Source organism: Catharus ustulatus, chromosome 1 (assembly GCF_009819885.2).
Source record: "Catharus ustulatus isolate bCatUst1 chromosome 1, bCatUst1.pri.v2, whole genome shotgun sequence".
Classification (NCBI taxonomy): Eukaryota; Metazoa; Chordata; class Aves; order Passeriformes; family Turdidae; genus Catharus; species Catharus ustulatus.
The window spans coordinates 138,102,706-138,120,173 of record NC_046221.1 but is presented as its reverse complement, the minus strand read 5'-3'; the positions used below and the strand labels follow the sequence as shown (position 1 = coordinate 138,120,173).

Sequence of the window (17,468 nt, the reverse complement as noted above, 5' to 3'; positions counted from 1 at the left end):
AGCTCCAAGCCCAAAGACCCCACTCTGGGTAAATTAATGGAAGTAAACAAGCAAGCAGCTAACTGGAGCTAATTATATATCTGCCAGCAGCCTTGCTTTTAAGCACCTTACAGGTGAACATTTTAATTACTTAATGTGCTCTATTGTTCTTGAATTAGATATAAGAAAAATAACATTGATCCAATCCTTTTTTTATTTTTACACACTGGAGTTAGAAGGCAAGTGGCTTTGTAAGGGGATTATGCATGCGTTAATCCTCTTTAGCTATGATAAAGTTCTCTGCTTCCCAGTGAGGTTGTTTAACCCTCTTCTAACAGCTGAAGGAAGCTGGAGAAGATGAGTTACAGCTTGGGAGAGCTGAAAGCAGAAAGAAATGTTTATTTCTTATCTTTTGCTATGCTGAATATTGCTTATCACACTAGCAGGAATATAGCCTCAAATTTACCAGGTCCTATAAGAAAGAAGGTGAATGTCATTCCAGCATGGAACCCTTAGTTTCCTTTTTTATGCTGTAATGGGCTCAGAGTATCAGCAGCAACCTAAAGCCACACCATTGGGTGACATGCAGTTCCCATCTCATCAGGTGGAATTATCCATTGCTGAAGTATAGTATTCCTGCATCTAGAAAACAGCATCATGCTGTGAGGACCAATGGGAAAAAGAGATGGATGCCTCAAATCAATGGAGCACCGGGAGCACACACCTGGACTCATGCCTTGTAATTTGGGTGCTTGCAGGAGGTGATGCAATGTGAAGGCTGGTGTAGCTACATGCCTGCTGTGAGTAGTGAAGGCTCCTTTGGAGGTCACCTGCAACTCCAGAGAATGATAAAACCATTTGCAACCTCCCTATAGGCTCTTTGACAGAGCCTACAGAATATTCTTGACTGGCAAGGAAGCCTATGGGGACTCTGAACCTAATTAAGGCTCTTCTGTCAATTGTGTTAAGTGGAGATGAATCCAAGCATCCCATCCTGCTCCTGGGAGAGGCTGACTGCTGCATGATGGAAAGTGACACAGCTGCTGAGGGAGAAGAGTGAAAAGCCATTGTTAGGGGAACAGAACAGAAGCTGATCCAGACTGTCACCAGGACACATCTGTCACCTGCTCAAAGCTGAAGCCTTGTGGGACCATATTAGGTGGAAGGATAGAGATGAGCCAGGAACCCAGCTCAGAAACAAAGGGTTTCTTTTAGTTCCTTTCTGTTTTCCCTTTAAAATGGCTGTTATCGTCTTACCAAGTTCTAAAAGTAATTAGTCCTTAATGAAAGATCTCTGATGATTCAAGGCAGAAGAGCATAGCTGATGGAAACAAACACCAGAGTCTGACAGGTTCAAGAACAGTATTTAAAAAGCAGGAATTGAAAGTTTTTAACCTGGTGCAAAGACACTTGGGCCGTCATCTCTTTAATTCTTGCTATAACAAAACAAGAAAAACACCCTGATGCAAAGATCAGCTCACTCAGCAATTACAACAAACGTAAAACCAAAACCAAGGTGGCCTTAAGCACATGGTGTTAGTGGCAGGCCTTTACCAAATCATCCATTTTTACAAACTGCAGTTTCTTGATGCACTGCACACCTGGGCAAAAAACCCACAGTAAAACAGGTTTCTCTGGAGTTGTCCATCCAAGAACTGCACACAGCACTGCAGGTGGGGCCTCAGTAGAGCAGAAGGGCAGAATCCCCTCCCTTGCCCTGCTGCCCACACAGCTCTGGATGCAGCCCAGGACACATTTGGTTTTCTGGGCTGTGAGCACACATTGCTGGGTCACGTCCAGTTTTTCATCCACCAGAACCCCCAAGGCCTCCTCGACAGAGCTGCTCTCAATGAATTCTCCCAGTTTGTATGGAAAATCTTCTACTTTGCCCTATGTGTGTTGATCCACTTATAGCAAACCCTAATTTTACATCAACAGCCAAGATATTGGACATGAAAGCTCACTGGAAAATGTAGGTAAGTTGGAGTAAACCAGTGAAACAAAATGAAATTAAGATCAGAATGTAAGAGTGGAGGGGATATCACCTTGCTCCTGTCCCATCTTACATTATATTTTCAGTTTTAAGGACTAAGAGATGTGGATAACATTCTCGGACTTACTACACAAGCCCTTTTTTAGGAAATCCCATGGTAATTTTCAGGTAACAGCATGGAACCCAAAGGTCTGGGATTTTACTCTTCTCTTTGTCTTCAGCTTCCTGAGGAAATGTAGACAAGTGACTTACCCTTTGTCCCCATTTCTATTCTTTAATGTGAACTTACTGGCCACTCCCCCATCAAGTTTGCAATGACCTATGCATTGTTCCAAAGAAACGTCTTCAACGTGGAAGTGGTACAAGAAAAAAAACTCTACAGCATGAAAGATCATTACTGGTAATCATGTTACCATCCCTGTGTGAAGCACTGGGCTGAATGAACAGCGTGTGCTGCCGAAACCCAAAGTCACCAAGTGGAACATTTCACCCTGAGAGATATTTTGGGATGTTTAGAGAACATGTCACCAGGAAATTGCAATTCAGCTCTATCTGGTTTCTCCACCCCAACCTCTGTCCTGCTATTCCAGATGCATTTTAAATGTGGGCAAATGGAATGCATAGATGTGGATTTGGGAGCCAAATATGGCAAAGTCAGCAAAAGGACAGAAATAATAATATTTAAAAAGTTATAAGCATCATTTTGCATCACCTACAACTCTTACACCACATAAATAAGAAAACATGCAACCCTAAATGTCTCAGATAATGTAATAAAAGGTCTTGGTTTTCTTCCAGGTTATTTATTTGATTAATAGGAAAATATGATTCTTAGCAATATTTTTCATTGTACTCTTTTTCCTCTCCATTAAGTACTGACGTCAGGCAACAACAAAAACCAATACAGGCTTAGCTATAGTAGTGGCTACCCCATGCAGAACCAGACTGAGAAGAGCAAGGACACTCTTTCCTCCTGCAAGGAATGACAGCTGCAATTTCTTCTTCCAGCTGACCATATAAAAGTTAAATTATTTTTTTCCTCAACAGCTATCTTAGCATTAATAGATAAAAGTCGTAGCAATTGGTACAAGTTGGGTGCTTTGTTGAGGTTTGTGACCAGAAGGAATTTCCAAATCTTTATCAAAAATGACACTTTAAGGAGAAATGGGAATTCTATGCAGATGGTATGAAGTTCTGAATGCTTGCTGATAAATACTCCTGAGTTATCCAAAACTCTGAGCCATATAAACACATGAAGCAATAACAATCTGCACCCAGTGGCTTCCCTGTCCCAAAGAGATTGGCAGGGATGAGGGACAGGCTCGTCTGAGCAAGGAGATAAACTCACAACTTCATGGCTACAGCCACAAATTGAAGGGAATGGGCAGCACTGGAGATCATGCTCTGGTTCTGCTGAGCTCCTGGGAGCAAAATTCAAATCACCTTTTCAAACAGCAGTCATCCTATCCTGCCCAGTGCCCTACACAAAGGCCACTAGGAATAGGAGGAAAGCCATAAGAACCCTGCCCAGAGCTTCATCCCAAAGATCCTTGGGAGAAAGTTGTGCTCCCTTCAAATCAGGAAGGTACCCAGACAAGAAATTGGTAGTCTGTGTATAATGGAAACCAGAAGAGAAGTCGATTGCTTTTGCTCTCCTAAGACTAGAGCTATCATTTAATGCTTTAAATGAAAGTCTTCTCCAAGCTACTAATTTGATTTTGCTTTGGTTATTCTGTAGCAAGTTTGACAACACTGGCACTTAGCAGGACTGTGCATTGGGCATTTGTAATTAAAGTCAACGGGAGTTACGAAATCTTTAAAACCAAGCCCGGGTGGCTAAAGCCAGTAGCCCAAAATTAGAAGCAACATTTGAAAATCCAGGTCACATTCTTTGTGTGTTTGTGTTACAGCATCACCTAGGGGCTGCAACTGGGATTAATGCCTACTCCTCTTGGACTGCAGAGGAGTAGGACTCCTTGGACTTGGACTCAGAGACTGCGCTGAACCAGGCTCTGAGCAATTTGATGAGAAAGTTCATCTGGTAGACTTATATGTACATATACAAATGCATACAACTATTTTATGCATTGTTTTTTGAGCAAGAACCACTAAAATACTGAACTAAAGGGCACAGCAGTTGTAGAACACACTTTGGATCACAGCCACAGGAATGCTGCTGCTGTAAATTCCCCTACTCTAAAAACATTAAATAAGCCATCCAGCTATTTCATGATCATCTGAAAACTGAGATCCTCAAAAACGATGAAAATTGAACCCATGTGTATCCTTAGTATAGTCTGGCACTCACAATATTGCTGATTATAGGAATTCAATGTTTATAATTTACATTCTTTCCCACACTTGCTTTTTTTTCTGCATTGAAGTAAAAACTTGCTTGATTTTACCATAATATAATTTAGACTGTTGAGGGCAAGACTGCTCCTTTGTGAGAAAAACAAAATCCAAGCATGGGAGACCAATTCTTGTCTTTCACTGAGAAATGATGGAAACAGAAGATACAGCCCAAATTAAAATTAACACTCCAAGTCTCCAAAGTCCTTTGAGATAAACATGACTTGGACTTTGAGTGTGAAGGAATTTGATACATTTTGCTGAGCAGCTGTCCAAAGCAGAGAGGTCACAAACATACAACAGAAAGACTTGTATAGGCTCTCCTCTTTGTCATGTTCTTCAGATGGAGAGCATAATTGCAAAAAGCAACAGCAGATCTAGAATCATCCACAATCAAACAAACCCACCAACCAAAAGTAGTTTCTGTAGACCCAAACTGGATTCCTAGAGCTCCCCTTGTGGTATACGCATACAGCTCTCACGTACAGGCAGGTTACTGGCTTCACTGATACAATATAAAACTTGAGCAAGCCTGAAAACCTACACTTATTATCTGTACACTGCCAATAGTAAGCTCTCTGGCCCCAGCTGTGCTGACATGTCTGAAAGGTGTATCACTTAGTCCAAAAAAAGCTGGAAGTAGCAGAGCCTATCAGCTGGCTTCAGGGGGCTCATACACATGAAAGCAGCACAGGGGAAGGCACCTGAGGTGCACCTGCAGCCACAGCACTGACAGATGAGTGAGCAGGCATAAAGATAACAGGCCCTGTACCCTGCTGGGCATAAGCCAGGAGTCTGGTTGTCCTTGTACTTTTCAGCACAATGTATGAAGAGCTTATGGCTGCACCTTTAGGGAACTACAGTAATTTCACGACTATAAGACGCACCCTTTTGACTAAAATTTTGGCCCAAACCTGGAAGGGCGCCTCATAATCTGGTGCGCCATATATATGGAAAAAGTTCAGAAATTTGCCAACCCGGGAGTGTGAGCCGCGAGGGGAGCCAGCAGGGCCGCGGCTGGCGGGTGCAGGCAGAGCCGCAGCTGCCGGGTACAGGGGGGGCCCACGGACCAATGGCTGCCGGGTTGAGGTGGGGCCTCGGCCAGCAACCGCACAGGGGGAGCCGGCGGCAGATCCTCACTGCAAAAAAAAGTGCGCCTTATAGTCCGGTGCGCCTTATGTATGGGCAAAAGTTTGAAATTTGTCGACATCCGGAAATGTGCCTTATAATCCAGTGCACCTTATAGTCATTAAATTACTGTACTTTAATTTGCTGAATTAAGACCAGGGCCTGCCGTGGCTCTAGAGAACAAAACTGTGGTGTGGATAAGAAGGCAGATCACACCTGCAGACAAAAGGAGCTGGAGTATTGCAGGAGGTATTTTGAGCATACAAGAAGTAAAATCAGCTTGGAAACCTCTCGTTAAACCTAATTGTGTGTTCCTTACAGATGCTGCAGCATCTACCAGAGGGAACAGGCGGCTCAGGAGAGTAGTGCTTAGGCACTCACACTACAATAGGCAAACCAACACCTATTTCAATCACAATGCCAGCTTTTAGCTCCAGCTTCTAGTCTGGGCCAAATCATAGGATCTTAATAGTGTGCAAGTTGTGACACAGGGTGAGTGAGCACAAATGAAGCCACTGAGATCCATCTGACACTGCTGATTAAGCTCCACCCTCAACAGCAACTACCAAGACATAAAACAAAGATTGATTGTTCAAATGTAGTAGAGCTCCATGCTTATAAAGGAACACATTTTCTTGTGTTGCTTTTTAAACAAAGTTTCTTCCACTGTTCTAACTTTTTCCCAGTATTTCTAATGCTTGAATGAAGAATGAAAAGATAAACACCCTCTCTTTCTCTAATGTAGTAAGCAGTGTTCTGAGAGAGGTGGCTTTTATAAATTTTTTAATCAGGTATTTTCCCACCCTTCAGAAGAGGTTTACAAACTGAACGCTTGACTTTTAGGTGTTCTTCCCAGACTATGAACAAGCTTAAGTCCTTAAATTAGGCTATCCCTAACTTTACTACAACCTCAGAATGTATGGCCTCTCTGTAAACCAGAATTCAAAAAGATAAATCATGTAGAAAGTCCCAGTATTTAATGTCTGTATAGAGAAGGAATTGAAGAAGAAAATGAAAGTTATGGAAGAGCAATCAACAGCTCACAATAGGTTTTAGATACAACAGAATTGGAAACTGCTGTTGTGGGAATTGTCAGCAGTGGAAGCCAAAGCAAAGTGTTTTAGACACTCAGAGGTACCTTTACACCAGCTCTTTATTTGCTGACAGCCTGTCCTATAGTCCTTGTACAAGAGGCCTCGTTTCTTCTTCAAAGGTCTGTCATGAGACCATTGTGCAACTCAGCTCTCTCATCTAATAATAAATAAAATCCAAAAAGAACAAGTAACACAAGACCTTATCCCGTACACTAGAAAAACTTCAGAAGGGATAATGTAACTGTCCTTGTTATCAGATCTGCTGCTCCAAAACAAAAAATTACAGCAAAACCTTAGAGTGCACTGTAGGCTGCTCAAGAACCACTGCAATTGTCAAAATTCATTTACTTAGAATACAATATAATAGCTTCTAAAGACAGTATGTCATAATTTCCTATACCTTACAGGTACAGACAAACACACATACTGGTGTCATGGTTGGTTTACTCAATTATTGCAAAATACAATACTTTGCAATTTATACAGAGCAATTCTATTCAAAAAGTATTAAATATGTGGTAATATCTGTGTCCTCTTGTGATAACAAAGTAAAAAAAAAAGTTTTAACAGATGGAACATCAAGTGATTATCTTCACAGAAGAGTAACAAAAGAATTGGTTGAAACCATGCTCAAAATACTAATTAGATGTGGTGTATGATCTATGCAGCAACCTTAATACTGGAATTCAGTAATCAACGTGAGCTCTGGCTCATTGTATACCTCTATTTTAAAACTCTCTATTTTTATTTATTCCACTGCTTCAAGTTCTTTCCACTACCCTCTGCTTACACCACACTGCCTCGAATTAGCCTCCCTTCAATGACTGACATTGATGGACAGCCTCTGGAGGGCCAATTCCAATCTCTCCATAGCAGCACGGGAGATCACTGGAGGACAGGGAAAGAACATCAGAAGTAGGAAAGTAGGAATGAGAGGTTGTGACAGAACAAGTGAAAAAAAACCAGGACAGTGCATCCATGACTGTTACAAAACACTGTTCAAGCAGCAGAACTCACACGTGGATGCTTGTTGCTAAACAGATCGGTGATTTGTCACTATAGGTGTTACACACATACAGAATTCAGCAACAGCACAGCAGTTGATAAAACTGAGATCACTAATTTTACAGCAGTGATCAAAAGCACCTTTCCAATGCCTTCCAGTGCAAAGCTCACATCCAAAGTGATGGGCTGAAAATACAGTTGTCAGTCAGTGGAGGACTTGTGAGAATACATGTGAATTCCAGCCAGAACTGCTGACAGAGGAGACAAAGTGTCATTTACCAAGCAGCACTTGAATAGTTTACTTAAGTTTCTCTTCTCCCTAGACATCTCTCTTTTAAAGTAAAGAAAGAAAGAACCCCAACAAACCCAAGCAAAAAAACCAACAAAACCCAAGCCTGCAAAACAAACAAACAAAAACAAGCAAAACCAAACCAACACCCTCCAAACCCCCCCAAACCAAACATGACACAACAATCAAAAAAACCCAACAAAACACAAAAATTTAAAGTAAAAAGACTTATTGGAAATAATTTAAATGTGTTGTCAAACAACATTTCTTCAAGATCAAGCTGTTGTATACAGAAATCAGCTTCCAACAGATGACATTTCAATATTTCTCTTTCCAATATTTTAGGGTGCAGTTCAGCAATGTGAGCACCAGGTCTGCATTTACAAAATGAGTGCTTGTCCCCACAGGCAGGTAGATGTCATACTTCAGCATCTGTTCACACATGTAAGCTTTGTATACATAGTTGGCGTGTACATCCCTTACAAGTACAAAATAAGCTCTCACATTGGAAAACCACAATACTTAAAATACCTAAACCATTAGATTTCAAATCTCTTGCTTTGGTATTGAATCAATAGAAAATTTACAATGCCATTCTTCAGTCTTACACAGACTGAGTTTTTAAACAAGGAAATAAAAGAAGTAACAAGTCTCAGTATCCAAAGAAATCTACAAATACATTCATCAGTATGTAGTACATTACAAATACAAAGGCAATATATGGAATTGCTATAGTAGGAATGAAAACCAAGTAGTTGTAGGAGAGCCTGAAAGTCTTCCTAACGTATTTTTTCATATAACGTTAAATGTCACTGCAGCAATGATGATATAGCAGCTTCTACTACATTACTTTCCAAGCAGTACACTCCATGTTTGATTGAAAAGCGGGGTAGGAAATTAAAGGCCTCTGAGGAGCTCAGCAGCAACACTTAAGTGCATTGAAAACATTGATAATCTGTGGCACATAGGAATTGATGGATTACACAGTATAGTTTTTTCTATTTACAGTATCATACACTTGTAGAAAGTCTCTGCTGCATTTTTTTCTTTAGTACCTAGCCTGTGGCAAATAACAGTAACATTAGTCACAGAAAAAGGAAATCCCATTTTCTCATAAAGACTAAGTAACTAGTGGGTATTACTCATCCTTGCTTAAGCTACTTACCCCTCTGAATGCCTTGAATCCCAAAATTTAATTGGCACTTAAACATTTTGATAACTTAACACAGAAACTGATTGCTCATGATTGCTTACCTCTTGACTTAATCATTACATTCACTGCTGGAGAATTATCCACTTTGCTAGATGTCACAATTAATATATTAAAAAAACCCAAAAGAACACGCAGACAAAAAGTAAATCACTCCTCTCAAAAAAAAACCAAAACTGCAAGAAAGAGCAACTTTGCTGTTGAGTATCTGATGCATGATAGGAAACACCACAGCAGTGGGGTCTATCACAGTGACATCATGCTGCCTCTCAGACACCAAAGACTACAGCAAGTCTTCACAAAGAAGTATGTTTATGGAGATAGTAAGCAACTCAGCTTCAGCAAAAAACTTATCACCAAGCTCAGTAGGGCATCTGAGCCTTCAAAGCAGTTTCTGATGTCAGTCTGAACACAACAGGATTTCTGGGTCCAGCTAAGATGGAAGCAAATGGAAGTAGGAAGAAACATCATACACAATGTGGCACAGATGAAAAAAAGACAAATTTACACTTGAAAATGAAAAACATACTACAACAGAGGATGAAAAACAATGAAATAACAGACCTTTGTCACTGAGGACAGGAGGCTATTAGGAAGGAGATTTTTATACATGTATTTTAAATTTTTAAAAAAACGTGTATGTATGACTCAAGCAGGAGGACAACATAGAACAAAAAAACCTGTGTGTTTGAAGATCAATTTCACATTCTTTACAAGAACTCTGGACCCATTTCCTTCCTGGTAAAACCCTGACATAAGGTCTAAAGAGCCTTTAAATAAAAGCAAGCAATAGGAAATTTTTAAATACTAATAGTTGAATGGGAAAGTTTTGTGGCGGGACTGAGAAAGAAGGGCAGAGTTGCTTTTAATCAAAGGGTTGCATAATCTTCTAGAAAACAACACAATAAACCAAACAAAAAATTTGCAATCAATTATGCCAACTGACTATCAGTTTACTAACCTTTGGGTTTAAGTCCTCAACTAAGATATTAAAAATGAACTTGTAATCCCTGAACACAAAACAGGGAGTACCTGCTGTGATAAAACAACATTTTTTTCCAGTATGCCCTTCATGAACTTTTGGTGCCACATGCTGAAGAAACTAGATTTACATCAGTGAATGGCAAGTGTCATCAGGCATCGATGTGCACTACACTGGTGGCTCCATCTTCATCATCCTTCTCTTCAACACCTCCCTTTTTAAACTTTAATTTAAAAATTGATCTTCCATTTGGTAATTTAGAGCCAGGTCTGATCTTCTTTGTTACTTCTGGTCACACTGTAGGATGTCTTTAGATACCATCATTTCTTGCCAATTCCATTTGATACTTTTGATTTGGAGTGTCGATTCCTCCTTCTAGATGAATGGCTTTCACTATTGACTGAATGTTTTGGTGGACTATTGTCAGCACCTGCTGAGAAAAAAATATCTATTTAATACATATACATATTTACATAGTTGACATTGTGACGTTTCTATCTGAGAGGCAGTAAGGCTTTTTAGAGCTACAGTGTGCACAGTATGGATTATTTCAGGCTAATACAAAGTGGTTGATACTTGTACTCCATCTAGTGGCCTAGTTTTTTTAAGCAATTCTTAAGACTCCTGTAAAATTCATCCCACCACCCTCCCCCCTCAAAAACAAAAACAAAACAAAAAAAAATCAGAAGTTTGTTACAGCAGGGTACAGTGGTGAAACATCTTCCATTTTAAATCACATCAATAATTACATCTCCCCACTTTTCTTAGTGGCAGGTACTATTACCAGAAATTAAGAATTATGTAAGCAAATTCTTTAAAGGGTCTTTTAAGAGTATATGTCAAGATTTCAGTCTTTCAAATGACAGAACATGTTTTATTCTGAGAAAAAATAGGAGGCAGTGGGCACCAAAACAAGAAATCAAGAACAAAATGTGAAAGAAGTTGAAGCATGTAATTAATGAAGTAACAGGAAGTTACATGAAAGGGTTTTTTTGGTCAGATTTCTCCAGCATGCATAAATAGGAAAAATATTCTGAGTGCAAAGAATTTTTCTCCAAATTATAAAAGTTCACAAATTTACTAAACTGAGGATAAATACCCAGAAAAATCATTTGTGAAATATAAAGAAGATCTGCTGTAGGTGCTTTTCAAGCATGATACACAAGAAATATTTTTTATTTTAAAAACATCTGGAACATAAACTCTGACAGATAACTTTGAGGTGTGAAATTTTGATATTTGTTCAATAAGCAGGACCACACCAAAAAGCCAAAGGAGGAACTCTAGTGTAGGGAAAAGAAGTCAGAAAGAAGCTGCCTTTGCTTAATGCACAGAAAGCTGCTTATGACCATCAGCACTGCACTGACAAGCCAAGTGTCAGAAAGAACACCAGCTCCAGGGCACATTGCTGATTATTTCTTAACAAGCAAAAATTAAAGTACAGCAAATCAAACGTGCAATGTTCAGAGAGAAAGTCTTTCCACAACAGTTGTGAAATGCATAATGCCCTACACCTACCATAATGGCCTGGAATAACAGCAGAAAAAATCAACTGACACATTACAAAATAAATACATTTCCAAGAATCAAAATTTAAAAGGAAGTAAAAAAAATAGCTTTGCAGATGATTTATCTGCATTGGACCTGCAGGGATGTTAAAACAAGTCCAGCTGAAACTAGGTAAGTTTCTCAAGCCTATTTTTCTAGTGCTAAGCTTCAACGATACCATTTCAGGAATACAGCTACAGAAGTACCAATACCTCTGCTGAATTTAGAATGAAGCCAGGAAGCATCTGGACTGTATGGACTGTCTTCACTTTCTGATAAGGTCTGCAAAAACAAGGACACATGTCATTGGGATGTTGGTGGTTCCTGTTACCTGTACTCCTCCCTTTTGTAACTGGACTTAAAAACTGGCAGAAGTTCTCATAAAACATTCAGACAGTACTTTGGACTTTTCCCTTCCTAGTTACAAGGCACCACATAGATGATACAATAAGAACTCACCACTTGTCATGTGATCTGTTGTGTAACCAAGTATTCTTAATATTCCCCTAGCATTCCACCTGTACAATGGGAACATTAGCTAACCATTCATCCTTGAACGCTTTGCTAAAATTACGGCCTCATTTTGAGTAACTAAGAGGACAGCATTCTTTAGAAACCACAGTGTAATTTGGGATCTGTCCAAGGCCTGCTGAATTCAGAGTTCCTTCTATTGACTTCAGTTACACTCTACACCATCCCCCCTTATCCCCATTTCTGCTAACTCTGGTAAAGAATTTCAATATCTAGGAGCTTCAGAGTCTTAACTCTGGAATTAAAAAAAACCAAAAAACAAGCTTCTTTTATATAAAGTACCTTTTCTCGGTGGCCGTAGTACTCTGCATACCAAACCATACCATATAAACACAGGAAAGTTGTAAAGGCCTAAACATGGGAGGAGAAGAGAAAGAACAACAACAATAAAAATATTTGTAAAACCTTTTCCAAATTCCTTGCTGATTCAGAGTTCCTGGAGATGCTGCATTTAGATTTTCATGCTCTGTTTCTCCCTGCATCTTTTGTCAGGATGAGCAAGACTCGTGCATCAACTTCAAGCTACATACAGGGGCTGCCATTGTGGGGTATGCAGAACAATTCTCAATGGGAGCAGGAAAATGCATCCAGATCCCCCACAGGAAACACTGCCAGCAGGATTTCTGTCCACACTTCGTACAGTCCTCACAAAAAGGCATTTGCCAGGCACCTGTAGGTATATTATCAGGAACCACCAGTATGGGAGAAAACCAAAATCTCCTCCCTGCCCCATGCTTCAGGCTGGGTTACTGCTCTGAGAAGCAACTAAATACTTTCCTCCTCTGAAGTACCAGGAAGAAAATCACCATGCTAAATAAGATAACAATAAATTCTGACTCCTCATCACCTGTTCAAACTGTGTTCCCAATTAGAAGGGAGAAGCATTTATCTGTCAGCCCATTATAAACGCCTTATTTTTCACTGACCATGAAAAATGTGTTTGGCATCAGAGTTACAAGTCTGGCAAGACAAACGTTCATTTACTGTTACAAAATGGACATTTCATGCTGCATTTGCAGTAATCACACTGAAGTACAGAAAGTTACAGGCTTAGAGAGAATGATTTGCTTGATAAATGAGGGTCATTTATTGTACTTGTAAGACTTTAGTGTGGCACAACACACATTGCTTATTAACACTATCCATTAACTCCTGCTCATTTCCAGCAGGCACTACAGCAAGCTCCACCAAAGCTAGGCTCAATCAAACTGACATCATCTCTCATAAAAATAAAACATCCTGTAACTACTGTTAGTTTCATTGTTAAGCACCAGTAATCTGCTGTGTCAAAGAATGAAAAAGTAAGTTATTCTAGTCCCTTCAAAGTGAGTTCTAAGCAATTGAGCATTTGTTTTTACTAGGACATGCATAAAAGTTTTTACCATTGCCCCACAATGATCCCCTGCTGCCAATGTTCCAGAGAGGAAGCTATTTAGATGTTTTCAATACTTTTGTCATGCTTTATGTTTCACATGAGAAATCCCACTTACCACACAGAGAAGCCAAAACACAACATACAGTATTTGTGTTTTGGAAAAAAGATCTTGTCCAAACTTTATGCACACAATAGCTTCGAGGAAGGCAATTACCCTGTGGGTAAATGAAAGCAGGGGGGAGAGTGATTAAAAACACCAAGGATTTAACTCACATGTTCACAACTCAGACCCCAGACTGCCAACTCTAAACAAGCACTACCCTCTAGTGAGCACACACCTCCCTGACACCACCATTAACTGAAATTCTTTGACAAATGTCTTACTCTTTCTGTACTTTTCTCAGCATAAAAAACACACAAAAAGTGATTGACTGGCAGTTCACTGTTCCATGGGGCTCCAGGGAACAAAGAGTGTGTGCCAATAGAAGAGAATCTTCAACTGTGCATACCATTGGGCTTCAGCTCCCACCACATATAAATTTCTTTTCCATGCTGAACACCCAACAAACTCCTTGATGGATGAACTAGAACTGTGCTTTGTTTATTTCTCCACTAGATTTAAATTTACTACAATTCTAAATTGTTTAGTTTGTTTGTTTCACATATATTGCCCATATTTTCACATATGAGAAAATTAATATGAAACAACATTTGAAATTCTCTGAGAATCCATGCATTTCTTCTGGTTTATCAGTAAACTCAGGTCCACACGACAACCTCAGAGGATTTGGGGAGAAATGTGAGAGGAAAAAAATGCAGTTTTTACTTTCCTCTCTGACATTAAAAGAATCATAAAAAGTATCTCCATCTCCCTCCCTGCTACCAGGTGTTCACATCTTTTCAGGTTCATAGCTAATAAGGCTTGTGCACTACTTGTTTATGAATCCAATGTTCTATTGTCTGCCATGGAAATAAATCAAGTTTGTATAGGTCCTGAAGAGAAAATTACACATGTTTAACAATGTAAGTGTAGAAAAGTGACACTAAAAATCTGCACTAAAAGCGTAGAAAACTGACTCATCTCAATCTGAAGCAAATAATGAAAAGCACTATTAAAGTGCAATATTTAGCTTGTTCAATAGAGACTTTAAGGTTGTACATCTGAGCAATGCATGAAAACTCCTCCTCACCTATGTGCAGACACACTTAACATCAGGTCAAGTGTTCCAGTCTCCCACGCTCAACACTGCAGGACACATTCCCTACCAGCACTCTCCATAACCACTTCACAAAAATGGCACTATTGCCTTTCAGAGAAGACCCAGTTACCCCCAGGAAAGAGGAAGGAAAATGTGTGCTTGACACTGGTATTGCAAAGATGGTCCTGGTGCAAGTAACAAATCACAGCTTTCCCTGTACTATTTAATGTGACTTCCAGCACGATGAGTGGGGCCAAAAAAAAACTGTGGCAGTAACATCCAACTGACCAATACACAAATCAATGAGATGCATGTTAGCAAAAAACTGAGAGCAGTATTACTCTCTTGAGTTACTAACTATTTTTATATCTTGGTTTTATATTATTCTTACTGATCCAGCTGTGGAGTGAAAAATCTTGAAACCAAACTACAGGAGTGGGAAGAGAAAGACCACCATCAGGAAACAAGCACAGGGTTCTGATATACTCAAAGATACAAACAAAACAATAGACTAAAAAAATACAGCTGTTTGCCCTGAATTTATAAATTCTTTCTGTTATTCCTGTCAAGAATACTTGGGTAAAGCACATTTTACAATAGGACAGCTGTTACAGTCAATGAAGTGGTAAATCAAGATAAAGAAGGATACTAACAGTGAAAGGTGTTAGTGTCCTACTGAAGGGTGATGAGAGTTTTCCTTCAAGCAAAATGATCTTGTAACATCCTAACAGGTATTCCTTTTTGAAAGGCTTCATCTTAATGAAAATAGTGCAATTTCAGCAGGGCTGTTGCATTGGCCTTGTTCATGCTTTACATCACTTACTGTACATCTATCAAGAGTGATGAAATAGTTATGTTAAGTTGAAAAGAAAGTTTCCTACTAATGAAAGGCACTAATTTTAATTATACCCATACTTAGGCTGCTTAAAATTCCATTTGTGCCTTTAGAAGTGTCTTGGTTACCACAGATATGAATGTTCTATATACTTTAAAAAATTGCATCAGAAATTACATTCTAGATAGTTAAATTACTGGAAGATTTCCTCTTTTTCTCCACTAGGAGCTCTAGTGATTCTCTGTTTTACCTAGCAGATTACAGAAGTAAGGAGTAGGAAGGAGAATACTTATTCCATACACATTTCCCACTATTAGATCAGACTGTGGGTGAATGTTCTATTGCAGTTCTTGTTCAACAATCCTACAGACATATTTGGGTATCTATTTATTGACACATGTGACACTAACATGTTCAGTGAGAGTTTTGGACCAAAGATGATGAATTCTTAACAATTCTTAACAACAATTTTTCAGAAGCAATCATGCAAACTCTTCATTTAAAGGTATCCTCTAAGACAAAAAGAGATTGCAGCCAAGGTCACCATGGCTCACAGTACACTCACAGAAAAAGTGGATAACCATGGCTTGTTTCACTGTTCTCTGCTGTGATGCTGCTAACAGCAGCAATGCTCAGCTTGGCAGTCAGGGAAACATTACTCTCACAACCATCAAGCAAAGGCAAGCTGTAGAGGAAAAGTTTTGTCCTCACCTCACTGAAAATATGGGAGAAACACCCATGGTACTTTGAAAGAGCCTAGCTTTATCCAGCATTCCTAGTTCTGCCTTCTGTTGTCCTTACTCATTTCATCACTTCCCATGTTCTACTTCCAAATTCAGAATTTCCCTTTCCTCTGAACTTGCAAAACTAAAACAAGACAAGGACTGGTTTCATGGGAGCTGCCTGTTCCTGTGCTGGACCCTTCCTTAACACCTGTCCAAGTGCTTCAGGAATGCTGCGAGAACACTTACCCGAACACCCAGCACTGAGTTCCCACCCTCTTGCACTGTGTGTCTGTGAGGTAAGCATAGTATTGCCTGAGAAGGGAAGCAAGAAAATTCTTCAGTGAAGTTGGAAGAACATTTACATTTAGAAAAAACCATTTTGTTACAGATGTATCTGTAGTGAAAATGAAGTGCTGATGGTTAAATTTACATGCAATCATTCTGGATGTCTACCAGATGGCTTTAATTCTAGTAGGACAGATTATCACATATATCAAATAGCTTGAGACAACACAGAAAACAATCCTGAGAGCAAGGACTGGGAAAGTACCCAAACTAGTAGGCTAGCAATATTTGTCTCATGCCTCTCCACTGAGTCTCCAATTCTTATAGGCAAACTGCAACAAAAGAATTAGAGTCCCTCATTTTTTTCCAGAGTTTGTCTTTTATTTCTTAACAACTGTATTTTCTTGAGAAATGTGGGTTTGAATCTTGAAGGAATATAGCTATTCCATACCCTGTTTAAATGGTCTAATCACTGGTATATTTTCCTCTCAAGAACACTAAAATTTTTCACTATTTTGAAAACAGCATGGAGACCATTCTGCTCCGCTCTCTATGCTCCAGAAATTTAAGAGTTTACAGAGGAGAATTCCAAAGAAGTGGAATCAAAGTTCCTGTTCTCGGTTTCTGATTTCCACTGACAAATGGGGAAGACAAGTGTTATTACTCCAACAATACAAGGACTGCTAAAGAATAAAGACTTGTACAGGTGTGCAAGTGCTACAAAGGAAAAAAAAAATCCTTACAAATTCACCTATACAAGAGTTCCCAGGGTGTTTAATGTGATTTAATTAATAGTGTAAAATCACTGCACATAACAAGATAGTATTTGAGGAATAAACTGATTCTTGGCTGCCATTTAACTGTCCAAGGTAACATCACTTTGGACACGAACAGGGAATTCTCTGCTTCTAGCTTCAGATCTGTGTGCATTCTGTCTA

The 17,468-nt window shown here is 39.4% G+C and overlaps 1 protein-coding gene across 2 annotated transcripts in view; it reads right to left on the bottom strand.

The window, feature by feature from the left end:
* Positions 1-8,066: 8,066 nt before the first annotated feature.
* Positions 8,067-17,468, bottom strand: part of PTDSS1 (phosphatidylserine synthase 1) — a 29,153-nt gene continuing 19,751 nt past the window's right edge. Inside the window, exons 9-13 of one of the 2 annotated variants that reach the window (XM_033074176.1) lie at positions 16,492-16,557; positions 13,602-13,701; positions 12,394-12,462; positions 11,793-11,862; positions 8,067-10,465 (exon numbers count right to left, since the gene is read on the bottom strand). In XM_033074176.1, coding sequence (XP_032930067.1) covers positions 10,353-10,465; positions 11,793-11,862; positions 12,394-12,462; positions 13,602-13,701; positions 16,492-16,557 — 418 coding nt within the window. In that variant the 3' untranslated portion in view covers positions 8,067-10,352. The remainder of the gene's footprint in view (positions 10,466-11,792; positions 11,863-12,393; positions 12,463-13,601; positions 13,702-16,491; positions 16,558-17,468) is intronic. The other variant, XM_033074185.1, reaches the window with a different exon arrangement.